Here is a 14,521-nt window from a genome sequence, read left to right as displayed (position 1 = left end):
AAATATATAGAGTTTTGTCCCTTTCACCAAGTTGAACACATGCAAATATCCAATATCAAATTAAAGACTTGTAGTGTTTTGTTAATACAGGAAAGGTATTGAAAATGTGCATGTACCATTAGTAAATCAATACAAACGTTTTTATAACCTCACAAAGATCTTACTGAAAGTCCTTTCAATTAGATTTCAAATATGTTTGTGTTTAGTCTATACTGTTTAGCCGAAGCTTGTTCGACCCTTTCAAATAAAGTGTAATATCGGATGAAACTATCGATTTATATTAGAGAAAAACCAATTGAAAGAAAATATTTGTTGCCTTCGTTGTAGAGTGAATAAGATTTTCCAATGAATACTTTTTTTTACATTTAATTTTACGAAGTCATACACCTTTTGAGATTGATTAAACAATATTTTCCTATTCGAAATTAAAAGTCTCTCTGATCATGTTAAACCTACACGTGAAAACTTTTTTATGAATATTCATAAGATCATTTGTGTTAAAAAAGAATAGTTGTTATGGATCTTAACAATTTAAATCTTAATTAATAGTCATTTAAGAAGAACAATCTCTTCTGAGCCCATGACAGATTTTATCGAGACAAAAATCCGTGACGCACCTTGCTATTGAAATTGAAAATCAACGGTTAAATGATTATCAATATTCAAACGGTATTCGATTTCAGTACTGTAATTTATAGGAGTCAGTGTTAATTTTTATGTATTTTTTCCACATGTACTGTAATTAGTAACCTAATTTGTGTCCTACTTGTTCTTTTGTTTACAAGACAACAATGGATGCCATGTGATAGTGTTATTTTAGGATTTATTTAGTGATAATCGAACAATATCGAGAACGGTGCTATTTCATATTTAGAAAAGTTTTGCCATGAATTTGAATATATTTGCGATCAAATTATTCATTTCCATAATTTTGAAGATTGACTACATAGGTGAGTTTTTGTTTTATATATATCATTTTTTCATTTGATATTAATTTACTGCTTCTGTATGTGTACTATTGTAAGTAGCAGGTGAAACAGTAATCATCATCATTATTTAATTGTATCTCTTTCTTTTCTTTCTATATGCCCTTTCGTTTTTCAGTATATTTTAGTAACATTTGTTCTGTTTATATAATATATAGTGTATTTTCACATTCAATTAGTAATATTAAATGTTATATGTATTGTATTGCGGATAATACTTCATAAATATATTTGAATTTAGTTTAATCCTTTTTGTTCCGAGAAAATGAAAATATATTAAGCAATAATTATTGTCCTACTTCGAAATGGTGCTTTCAGAAGCAGAATGAAATAAGGCCTATCTTATTTTTATTTAATACTTCAGTTGAGCTGTGATAGTCTCATTTAAATCATGAGATTATTACACTGCATTTCACATTGAATAAAAGTCGATTTTCCTACAGGGGGCAATCTACGTATTTATGAAAAGATTGGGCTAAAGATTTTATATCTGCATGCAAAAATCATAAACAGAAAGTGGTTCCGGGCTTATATAGATGATTTGATGTCCTGACGAAAGAAGACGAAATGTCTAATACATGTAGATGTCCCATTGTTTGTTTTCGAATTCATAAGAAACATATACAATTGTCACCAAAACTGATGTAAAAAAAGTAAAAGCTTATAACAAATATCATTCTTGCAAACAGAAAATATAAACATAGATGTCCTATACTAAAGAAATATTTTATCGTCCAAAAAAACCGAAAAGACGTCTATTTCGAAAGTAATGTATAGTACCGACCATTATCGTTAAATGATGCAAAAGAGATCATCGAAGATGAAACAACATTATAAACAGTCCTGTAGCATATATATAGATGATTGTAAGTGTCCAGATAAAAGAAGACGAAATATCTAATAAATGCTCACTTTTTTGTTTTGGAATTCATTGGTGATAATTGATTTGAACTAATTGTCATAACATGCGAGTAGTCTCAGAACTGTACTTAATGTCTTTTTTTTATTGTTAGGGATTAGAGATGGATACATACTCTGCCATGTCCTGTCTGTGTTTTAATTTCATTTTTCCTTTGTATCTATCTGATTAGTGGAGCCTTTATCAAATGATTTGTATTGGTTGTTAGGCTGTGCCGTAACACTACTGTTCCAAAAAAGGGTGGAGTTTGTGGCAACAAACATGATTAGCCCAGCAAAATTCTGTATGTGCACGTGCCTGTCCCAAGTCAGGAACCTAAAGTTAAGTGGTACATGTAGTCTTTGGTTCATGTAAGTGTATTTGATTTTCGCGGATTGTTTTGTTATAAATAAGTTCGTTGAATTGGTTTTGTGATTGATTTTTTTTATATTTTTTCATGTCGGTGGTCTTTTATTCTTAGATTTTTTTCTATTTGTATCCATCTGATGAGTTAAGACTTTTTCAACTGACTTTTATGGTTCGTTCGTATGTTTCTCTCGGGACACACAACTGTCCAAGGTTAGGGAGACGGTTAGGATCCCGCTAACAGGTTTAACCTCGCCACATTTTGCATGTATGCGCCTGATCCAAGCTTAAGTCAGGAGCTTGTAACTCAGTGATAGTAGTTTGTTGATGTTTTACACATTTGTTATTTGTTCATTTGGTTGTACATACATTATGCCGTTAGTTTTCTCGTTTAAATTATTTGGTTTTTATAGATGACTATGTGGTACAGGATTTGTTCATTACTGAAGGCCGTGCGGTGATCTATAGTTGTTAATTTCTGTGTCATTTGTCTTGTGGAATCACACCACATCTTCTTTTTTATATTTATATACGGTATTAGTTTTTTTCGTTGTTGAAGGCCATACGGTTGCCTATACTTGCTTAAATCCATTTCAGTTGATCTTTGATGATTCATTGTCCCAAATGGCTGTCATACCACATCTGCCTTTTTTCATATTAAAATCAGTAATTAAAGCTCTATTCCGTTACTGTTTGGCTTATACTTTACCGCTCTGTATACTCTATATGTACTGTTTTATCATGCTTTTGTTATAAGCAATGTATGGGTTGACAGATTAAGATACCTTGTAAATTATAAACTGGCACTGAATTATCGCGTTTTTCTCTCGGGACAATACTACATATTGTAGTCATTCTTATGCGGTTGAATAATGACTACAATTATCACTAATGACTATAGAAATAAGAACGAAATTAAAAGTAGTAATGCACCCATCAAAATACCTTACATAATTATTGTCTTCTTCATAACACAATACTAAATATACCGAATGCATTACATACAGCGGTATTTAATTTAATACTCGAGGGTAATCTATTCCGTAGTGGTATTCACACAAGAAACACAATAATTAGCCCCATACATCTGAAACAATTGATTTTTCTACGATTTACAACATTATTCATTTACATTGATATGGATACTAGAAAAACGAGAAATCATACCTCTTGCATAGACAATAAAAAAAATTAAACCAGAAGATTACAATACCTAGACAGTATCTTGAAAAAATGAAGACAGTAAAAAACTCTTACACAACATATCGGACACAAGGGGTTGACAGGAGGTTCCTTGTTTTGCACTGTCCTTCTCATCTCTCCCAATCGCATCTGCTTTTACTTCTTTACCCAAAACTCCCATACAAAAATCGGTCAAAAAACTTTTCCAGCAAGTCTCTATTTCCACACACTTTCTGTGCCTGCACTCGGTCTTTGACTCCACAGTTCCTGATTTCAACCCCTTGTCCACCGCTCACACATGTGTACAATATACAGCTCCGAAGTATATGTTTGGAAAGGGTTATAATTATAGGTTAGACAATACTTGGTCATGTTTTATGAAGATTTAAACCATACAATTCCTTTTGTACTCTTATATCGACTTGTAGCTGTAATGATGTATTGTAATATTCCGTGTAATATGTAATGTTGAGAACTGGACCTTTCAGTGGTATATGTTTGTTTATCTTCGAAAAAGAAAAAAAAAATGAGAAATATTCTTTTACACATGTATTTGTACATGTTCAATGAAAAATGTTGTAACTGCGGACACAAAAGACTAATGTACACTCAGTCTGTTAGTTTGGGTGATATATATCATGTTAATTGTTTAGATACTTACTACAAGCTGTCAAGTATAAAACTCTTCCTATATATTTGATAGAATGTTTAAAATATGCAAACGTCCAGTTTGGTACAGATATAGATAAGAATTTATCAGTTGACGAGGAAAGCATGAAACTTTGCACAGTATTTTTTGGTTGTATACCCTTTGATTTCAGCTATGGACCGACTATAAAAAATCCAATATGGCTGCCATATTCAAAACCTCAAAAAGGCGGAAAAAACGACATATATATATATATATATATATATCAAGATTGTCCGCAAGGTATTCTACATAATTTCGGAAATTAAAGTCAGCGATAATTCTTTAAAAATGGTCTTCATGTTCTTGAATTTGTTTTCAATGAAATTTAAGATAAAATCAATAGTTTGGTTATTTCTAAAATGCTTACACTTGCAAATATGGCTGCATATACAAAAAACAAGTAGTGAAAATCAAAACGTTAATCAATATGTGACATGTTATTGGAATTGTTCTTCAATTGCTTTCAATTTTAATAGTTGGAATGAAATAGGTTGAAGTGAGTCGATTGAACGTTGATATAGGTTAAATGTGGTGGCATGTTAGGTAACTTATTTGAACTTTGAGGCAGTTCCGTGTGCATCTTGTCTCGGGTCTCTTCAATGCCACGTCCTTATTCACTTATCGGGTTTTCATCTGCCGTACCCACTATATCGTAAAATAACTCTATGTAACTAATAGGTGTACCTTTCTCAAGGCGGATGTGACGATTGCCATCATTTAAAATGGTTCAGGGGAAACTATTTCCTTTTCAAACTACGTCGAAATAAAGGCGCAACTAGTTAGTGAGCATGCTTCTAAAATGAACTTCTGGTAAGCCCTTTAATTTGCTTTAATGGTAACAGTAACGTCATAGTTTCTCGGAACTGTGATGGTTCGTTTTATGCATTTGCTTAGTTCAAATCTAGTCTCGACTGTTAACAATTGCCGCATTCATCACTTTGTTGTTGATAGCAATTGTGGGAGTACTCAGATTTATCAATGCGCCCAGTGATCCCCAGTGTGTCTAGAATATCTAGCCCAAGTATAACATCGTCGCTGTTAACGGCGCTTTGCACACATCCCATTGCATGTTTACTCAATGTCGAGAGAAGTGTTCCTTATAATCTTCCCAGTAACCATATGTTCACCCAAATTACATAGAGTTACGGTCTCCGAATCTTTATTATCTGCTGGAATTAATTTCTCATTTACTAATCATTGCAGCAGTATAAACGATCATGCTCACATGATGTTCACATTCTAGTTTAGTACCTCGTACTGCTAGGTTTTATCGACAACTGATAGATAATATCAGACGAGGTCTTGTGCCTCTGTTCGGTTTTGTCATGAGGTGACGTTTCATGGCGAATGGACTTGGGATTTGAACTTGCACGACCCGTTGCTGTTTAAAGATTTCGTTGTAAGGGATGTGCTTTGATTTGCTCTGTATTCTGGTGGTGAAGGTGACCGTTGCCTGAAATAACCGGGATTTCTTTAGTTTGTCCATGGGGGAACTGATCATTTACCTTACGGACTATATGATCTCTGGCTTGGTTAGGGTGTTGCTAGTCGATAACTTGGGTGCATTTCTTCCTTGCGATCTACCGCACTTATATTGCTCAGGGATCTTCTACGTGTATTTTGATCTGGTGATCTTCCACGATTATACTTATAAGAAGGCCCAAGTATATGTTGATCGGTCTATCCACGGTAACGCTGATTAGTTGAAATCATATTATCAGCTTGTTTTAAGACAATGTGAGTGAGGTTACGGATCTCATATTCCCTTTACCGGTCGGTGATACTACGCTATAAGCAGAGAAGACATTAAGGCATAGTTGACACTTTTTGATCCATATAATGCCATCAGGATGGCTTTTAAGGTTTTCAATTGTTTTAACGCCTTATTGATCGTTTTTATGTTACTCTCTATTACATGCCCCGAAGAATAATTGTCTCTACATCCTCGGAGGAATGCTTAAGTTCCAATCTGGTCTGATCGTCTTTCTTGTTGAAGTGCTGCATCAATGATTTTCTTAAGGCCTTGGCATCATCATCTGTGTTTATCTTGCGAACATACGCCAAGGCAACATCGGCCAGGCAATCTCGGAGCCTGCACACCTATTACCGGTTTTCCCATTGTCGTCCACCGGCAGTTCGTTCAAATTGATAAATGAATGCCTCATTAATCATGGATCCTCTTCCATTGACTATATGCATTTTTGGGAGCTGTGGGCTTCGGCTCCGATCGCTTCTTCTACAATTATTGTCTTGCGAGTATATTCTCTCTCCAAAGAGGATTCTGAAGAAGAGCTTACGTATTTTTGGTTTCCTTAACCTGTTCCTGGATCGGTCAGTGGAGTCAGCTTACTGTTGTTGCAAGCCTGCGTCAGCTCCAGGAGCTGACGAGATTGTCATAATTTGAGTCATAAATATTGGAAGAGGATAATTTGCCGTTGACCCGACCGGGATGATATTGTTAGTATGCACTGAAGTCAGCATCGTATAATCTAGATAGATCCACTTACAGCCAATTGTTTCTGGTATGCTGTGCTGCTCTGAACCAAATATGAACCAAATATGATTGTATCATAGTAGGTGGTATCCTTGATCAGTACTATAGGTTCTAGAAGTATGTCCCTTAAAAGGAAGTTGTTGTTGAATAATTTGAACTGTCTCATAGAGGGCCACGGGCCCTGACATAGGACTTTCGACTTAAGTTGAAAACAACAAATTTGCGCTCAATAGAGTTGGTGCATTTGATGCTGGTTCATGCAAACTAATAGGGACAGATCCAAGGTCAAATTTAGGCTTACTATAGATGATGTGTTCATTGCAGGAATTTTAACTTCTTTATTTCTCTTGTCCACTAAGAAATTCCATTTGTTTGAAAGTACACTGCTGTTTAAATGCATTTGGATGTGTCTCCTCCCTCAGTTGATGTCAGAGTGTCCTTCCGCCTTACCACGACATTAAATTTCTCATTGGTCTGCAAAGCACTTACATCTTGCCTTGTGGTCTATCCTGTCTTCAGTCTTCTGAAGTTGCTGAGATATTGCTCCCATCTGTTAATTACTAATTTGCATTGACTCTTTCTATTCAGCTTGCATCGTTATGAAACAAACACACACTTAATCAATTCACGCTTCGATCTGCTTTATACTGCGGTCAATCTCTGCTGTTCTTTGAGCATTATATATCCTATCTGCTAAAACTGCTTGGTACAACTGTTGATTAGTCATACCTGAGTTGTTCTCTGTTAAAGTGTCTTCAGCTGTGGGTTTCTCAATATTCAGTTTCTGTCGTTGTCTGTCAATGTTCTTGTCCACGTTGTCCGAACTCCTGCCTTCTCACTGTTATGTTTTTATACAATTCTCAAATTACTGTATAATATATCAAATTGCAAAATATTGACTCAAGACAAAAAGAACTTTAACAAAAATGCTTATATTTAGGTAAATTCTTAAGAATTAATATTTGCTTATTATTCAAGTCAGCAATTTTGAAAAAAAGTTGCCATTTTAAATGTCGATGATAGATCAAAACAAAATCTTGCTAAGTAAACCAAGTCATACAAATATGTTGAATGTTGTGCTTCCAGCACCAAATCCACTGAGGTTAGTGCAATTCTGGAAAATATTTTAGAAATTATGGCGGCCATCTTGGAATAAGCCGCCCTATTAACTGTTGAGGTTGGGTCCCATAGCTAATATTGCTCAGTACAAAAAAAATGTACCATCATGCATATTTGATGCTTTCCTCATGATTTGAGCATTTTTTCACCGATCAACCGGGCTAAATGCTGAGACTGAGTTGTTACTCTTTAAGTGTTTTTCGCTCTTTATATTTATCATAAAATGTTGGATACAACTACACTGACTTACCTACTTATCTTCCTACTTACGTAAATATTTCTTTCTGTTTTATTTAAACTAGCTGAGAAAATGTCACCCTTGATACATTCTGTAAAAGGTACAATGGATTCTTGTAAAAACAAAATAAGTAAAGGTAACAGTAGTTTACCACTGTTCAAATGAATAATAAATTTATCATAAAAAATCAATTCAGTATTGAATCTGCTTTTCTTCTTCAATAAGGTACATGTAATAAAAAATGGCTTACATATATTTCATAAATCAGATTAATAGATTTTTTATCGATAGAAATATTTATTTGATGAACCTGTTTAACTGATTCCTCCCCTTTCACTAGTTTTTCTATAGGTATAGAATTATAGTATATACGCTTATATATGATCAGCTTCATTGATATAGATAAACATTTAAACATTGTTTGTTCCTCATTGTAACCCAAGGTGACATTTCTTCACTCCTTTGTACATTTAACGCGTCATGAGAGATATATATTTATTACCTACATCGGCTTTACACTGCTCTTTGTTTAACAGATGGTTTTTTTTGTCAATTCACGCCAATATTTAAAGGCATGCACAGACATACCTTAATGTGAATCTTAGTTGTATTTGAACAAAATCTGTAAACGTTGTTGATAAAAAGTCGTTGAATATAGAATAGGACATTCACAATAAGGCGTTTGAAAGATTGGTCTATTTGCTGGCAGTATTTATTTAACCTATTGTAGTCAGTTCTGAATTCTGAAATGATTCTTTCTATTACTGGATTATGATAATCAAGTTGATGGGCCTTACAAAAAACACGTATTTATTGGCGTAGTTCTCTCCCAGTTTTACTTCTAGAGCATGAAATTTGTCGTTTAAGATTTGTTGCCATCATAACTGCAATTTTCACATATTGCATTGTACTGATGTTGTACTGGTCATTTAAACTAGAGACCTCCTGTGCTGCATCTTTTGATAACTGGTCTGATATCTCGTTCGTGTCACCATTAGCATGGCATGGATCCAAGATAGATGGGGCAATATGCGCAATTGTTTCTCCATAGGCCGTAATGGAAACGTTTTCTTCTGTTGCTCAGCCCATATCGTTAACTTGTATATGTATGATGGCTTGTTTCGAAGCTCAGACATTTTTACATATGTGGTTAAATTTTCGGGGTACGAAGTGTGATTCATTTTCCCGTAATTTAGCAAACCCCGAGTATCCTTTTGCGATGTCGCTCCTCAGGGTAAAAAATCCCAATTTTAACACAATAAGTTCTTTGAAATTTTAATACTTTGAACAAATTTCATAGCTGCATGGTTTTTACACATTTATTTTGTGTTCCCTTATTTTCTAAATTAACACTAATGGTTCAGCTCAGTCATTTGTTTATCATAGAAATGTGTCAATTATCACTACACAGAGATTTTTTGTTTACACGTGACTTTTGTGTTCCTCATTTCAAGGCGCATTAGGGGTATTGTCCCAGATATTTAGGTTATTTCGTATGTCGCCTCCTAGGAGGGTCTAAATGTTTTTTTATCATCTGTGTTTGTGTCAATGCAGTTATTTGACTTCCAGTTCTGAGTTAAGATTCCAACAGCTGTACGGCTATCACATAGGATCTTTACATATGTGAACTCGCCTTTCAATTTGTGAATTCAGTGTTCCAAAACCACACCAACAGGTTATAGTTAAAATCTATTCTTTTTGTACTTGCCAACAACGAGATCCATCATTCCTTTCTCTGGCTTGTATGTCATTTCAGGAGTTTTAATTTCGACATAAGTAACGGTCAGGATTTGCTTTATCCAACAAACTGGATTTCCTCCACCAGCTCCCAGTCTGATGAAATCAACAACACTTTATTTGAGGGGGCAACAGTTCTATGCATATTATAATTGAAAATTAACAGCATATATACAACTGGTCAATGGAAGAGGTGTATAATGATAAATACAAACATAACATAATTTACCTGTTCACAATCTGCGTTAATGAAAGATAGAAATTAAAAATAGGCGCAAATTTCAAACGCCCGCGAGTTGACATATTTGTTTGATTTTATAAAAATAGGCGCAAATTTCAAACGCCCCATAGTTGACATATTTGATTGATTTTATAGTGATTAAATTTGTTTTTATAGTGTTTAAGCTATTTTTCTATAGTGATTAAGACTTTAACACAATGTTGACTGCTGCATCCCTATTTGTTGACACTTTTATCTATAGTGTCTGTTTTGTTCACACAGTGTTAACAATATTATGGCGTTTTATGCGACTGTCATAAATGTGAGAGGTTTTGCTAGCTATACTATCGGTTTTAATCCACTATTTTAGTACAGAAATATTTTCTTTTTATAAAATAAATGACATTCACTTCTTTGTAGAGTAAACCTCCAAATAAATTTAAACATGTAATCTTGTTTGAATTAAATTTGAAGTTTCATATAACTTTACTTGACACCAAGATAAGTGTCAGACAAGTATAAAATTTTCTGTCAGCTGTCTGATATTTCACCAGTAAAGAACCAGTTATTTTCTATTTTTCTTCAAGAACACTTGTGTTTACATTCTTTCATCACGGTCCCCCCTTCCACTTGCACTATGCAGAGGCCTTAGTTATAACGACATGTCTCGTAGTTTAGGTCGATGCATACAGAAAAATATCTGCGAATAAATGTCTGGGAAGTCAACAATTCAATAACGGTATGTTTATGAAGATTTTGATAAGAGAAATAATTTTCTTTTAATGTCACTTGCTTAATTGAATTTAAAGTTTCACATAAATTTAATTGACACCAAGCTAAGCGTTTGATAAGTATAAAATATTCTGTCTGTATGCAGTATGCATATTTCACATATGACTGACAGACTGGAAAAAAAATCGGTTGAAATGTTAATAGTTTTTCAAATCATAATCTAACTGCTCGAATATATTGTAAAGAATAATCAAATGTTCTTTGTAACTGTTGATTTCTTTTGCCTTTTTGGAGTTAGTACCTACAATTCAGTTTCATATTCTTTATTGTAGTATTCCATATTATTAAGTGTGGTTATTGTAGGAATTTATTGTTAAAGCAACAGTCCCATAGTTCTCCTTTGGTGTATTCAAAAGAGAGTAAGTGAACAGTTCAAGTGTAACATAATAGATTGCATTCAATCATAAGTTCTATAAAATGATAGCTGTCACACAACTAATCACTAACTTCCACAAAAGTGAAATTTCATAAATAAATGGCTATATTATGAAATCAACTATAATGGTTATCTTAAAGGATAAATTATGTAATTAGATTGTACAACAGAATCTATGGAGATCTTTTGTAAAACTTAAGAATAAGATGAAACCATGTTAATGTAAGAATAAATGAATAGGCATATTTAAAGGCTGTATATTTAAGTAGAATAGCTGTGATTATATATAACAACCCCGTTCATAACGAAATTCGAATACACCATGCTTTTGTTAAAGTCGTCTGTTTTACCCTTATTTACATTGTAAAATTTGTTATCTATGTGACGTGTAAATAGTGTTTCTGAAGATGTTAATATTTGTTTGAGTAACAGACCAATTTGCTGCCCAAACATGTCTGTATGGAAAATTGAATAAGGATTTCAAACTTTTTTTACTCAGGCCAAAAATATAACAACATAAAGATTCAATAGTTTCTAAACTTCCTTTTTTGGTCCATCTAATATCAATTAACGAACTAATAACTATATCATAGGGTATCATAGTACCATGCTCGCCTAGGGTACACGAGTTCATATGACCTTTACACTTTATTTGATACTACTCAGCTGGGCAAGCGATATTTAGGAATTAGAGCAAAGACTGGTCAGAATTATGTGTTGGGATAGAGTGACATACTATTGAGAATGGAAATGGGAAATGAGTCAAAGAGACAACAACCCGACCATTTAAATAAACTCATCATAGATACCAGGACTAAATTTAGTATATACGCCAGACGCGCGTTTCACCTACAAAAAAAACTCATCAGTGACGCTCGAATCCAAAAAAGTTAAAAAGGCCAAATAAAGTACGAAGTTGAAGAGCATACAGATAATGTGTCTTCCATGTCTTCCAGTTAACATATGAACTACAACGGTGAAACGCAACACTATTGACATCATATGAAATGCCTTATTAAACGAAAGTTGAATCGAAGATTGAATATTATTTGTTTAATTAGATACATCACTGTCAAAATTATTTTTGTAATGATATATTGGTCATGGTAGTTGAAGTGAAATTATTTTATAGTATTTAATCTTCAATATATTGTATGTTTTAGAGATAAATTTAAAAAATTGAAAATCTTACAAATATTAACAACCTTTATGTCCTCAATCGAAGTGGCTGTAAATGATTGGATAAGCTTCAATTCAATTAACACACTGCAAATTTCATACCAATAGATTTGGTAGTCTAAAGACAGTTTACAGATTAAAAATGACTTGCAGAACACAATGTAATTAGTCCTTGTCAATATAATTGTACCATACATGTTGCTTATTATGATAATTGGTGGACGGTCTTTATTGAAACCAGTACCTAAGTACTGATCTTTTTCTAATTTTATAAGACAAGGTAGATGATCCATATCTCCAGTAATATACTGCGTTGAATCATAAACTTAGCCCAATTATATTTCTTTATCAGTAAGAGTTTAGAGCATATGTAATTGTAATTTGACAACGATTACATGTATGTGGGATTATTTAAATCAGACTAAACAACAAAAATCCATAAAATCTTCTGTAAAGGTCATTTAAAAAGTATCCCGGATTAAGTTAAAAGCAAGTGCATGTTTGAATAAATGATTATAAATGTATTGTAATGTCCTTACAGGAGGAAATCGTTGTACTCTCATACCATGTTTCTTTAAAATCCAATAATTGTCATTTCACTAAGCCAAAGTAATAAAGGTTCATTTACATAATTATTTTTGTTTGTCCACACCACTGCATTATCAATGATTATTCACTTTGAGTACAATTTACTCGGTGTATTTCATTAAGTCTCGGAGGAGGACGCAGTGTTCTTATGTAAACACGCTAACCCAAATAATTTACACTTGTTACAAATCTAAAATGATTTGTTACAGGTCATAGATAGGAAGACGGGTGACAGTTTTGTAAATTGAAGATACATTTCTAACAAATAATTACAAGTATTTAATGCCAAATCAACATGCATCCACAAATAGAAAATTAAATAATTATAAATCACCGTACGACATTCTAACGATGAGCAGAACTTATACCCTATTGTCCATCATTAAACTTTAAGGCTCATCCATTGAAGTCACCGTAAACGAAAAAGCTGTGTGTTAAGTACTAAAGGATAGTACATTGTACTCCAATATCAGTACAACTCTGAGGATTTGGAAAAAATAACGGATGTTCATGTATGTAAAAGTCTAGCTTTGTAGACTTTTTTGTAGTAAAACATTTCAGTATATAACACACGTTACCCTTTTTGGTTGAATTTGACATTACATGTACCATTAAACCCTGGATTAGGAAAAGAAACATTTGAAATCTCCAGATAGTTAATGTTGTCTTGTTTAAAACGAACTTAATATTAATAACTAGTATTGGGAATGAGTCTTCGAAATTAATCCAGGTCATCAAGTCTAATTGTAAAGGTAGACAAAACCAATATCAACCTTCCTGGGAAAAAAATAAAAGCTATCAATATTTGTTTAACTAGTTTTTAAAAGATATGAACTTCAAATATTTGAACACAGGTTTTAATTGTCTTTCTAGTAAAGCACTAGTTATAACTATAAGAAAAGTTAAGTTTACGCATTGTGTTTTGTGTGTTTATCTTCAATATATAAGGACAAAACGTTTTGATACCCACATTTCAAAAGGAAGTCATTTAAAAAGAAGGATTTACGAAGTAATGTGTTATTTGTAGCCGTGGTATTGTAGTTTGAAATAACAACACTAAAAAATCATTGTTTCTTTCTTATTCTTGTTGGACCTGTTTTTATTATGTGTAGACATTAAAAAGGAATATTTAAAAAAAGACCTTAGTTTCATTTGCAACATGGTCATGCGTTTGGGTCACAGTTAACTTAGCAGTAACATACCATCTGCTCTGTTGTATGGTGTTTACATATCTCAATTAATATTTTATGATCATGTGTGCTCACACTATACGGATTGTGGCAGGATTGTTCTCTAATGCAGAAACTTTTCTAACAGATTTATTAGGAAGAAAGCTTCAAATTGACAGTCCATAAAATTTAAGTCATTTCCCCTGAAAATAACAATCGGTTGATCTAAACATTTTGTATGTGTCTACACTAACTTATGTCATGTTGCTATGTCTTAGATTGGGATTTACCATCTCAGTCAGAATAAACTTTCATGACCGTCATAATCATGATAATTATGTAAACTAATATTTTGAAAATATTTGTGAATTTTTCAATTTCGTTCCATATAATTGTATATCTCTCGAGATAACTTGTGATAATATATGCGTCCCTTTTTACGGCGTTAATCTACTACTCATATGACGCGCAGTTTATGGCGTTCTT

The 14,521-nt window shown here is 33.1% G+C and overlaps 1 protein-coding gene across 1 annotated transcript in view; it reads left to right on the top strand.

Moving 5' to 3' along the window:
- The first annotated feature begins 448 nt into the window (after nucleotides 1-448).
- The window catches only part of LOC134697578 (uncharacterized), a 31,063-nt gene continuing 16,990 nt past the window's right edge, over nucleotides 449-14,521 (top strand). The window contains exon 1 of the mRNA XM_063559862.1: nucleotides 449-950. Within this exon, the coding sequence (XP_063415932.1) occupies nucleotides 887-950 (64 nt within the window). The 5' untranslated portion in view covers nucleotides 449-886. The remainder of the gene's footprint in view (nucleotides 951-14,521) is intronic.

The sequence above is a fragment of the Mytilus trossulus genome, chromosome 14 (assembly GCF_036588685.1).
Source record: "Mytilus trossulus isolate FHL-02 chromosome 14, PNRI_Mtr1.1.1.hap1, whole genome shotgun sequence".
NCBI lineage: Eukaryota > Metazoa > Mollusca > Bivalvia > Mytilida > Mytilidae > Mytilus > Mytilus trossulus.
The sequence above is the reverse complement of the archived record's forward strand: the minus strand, read 5'-3'. Positions and strand labels throughout refer to the sequence as shown.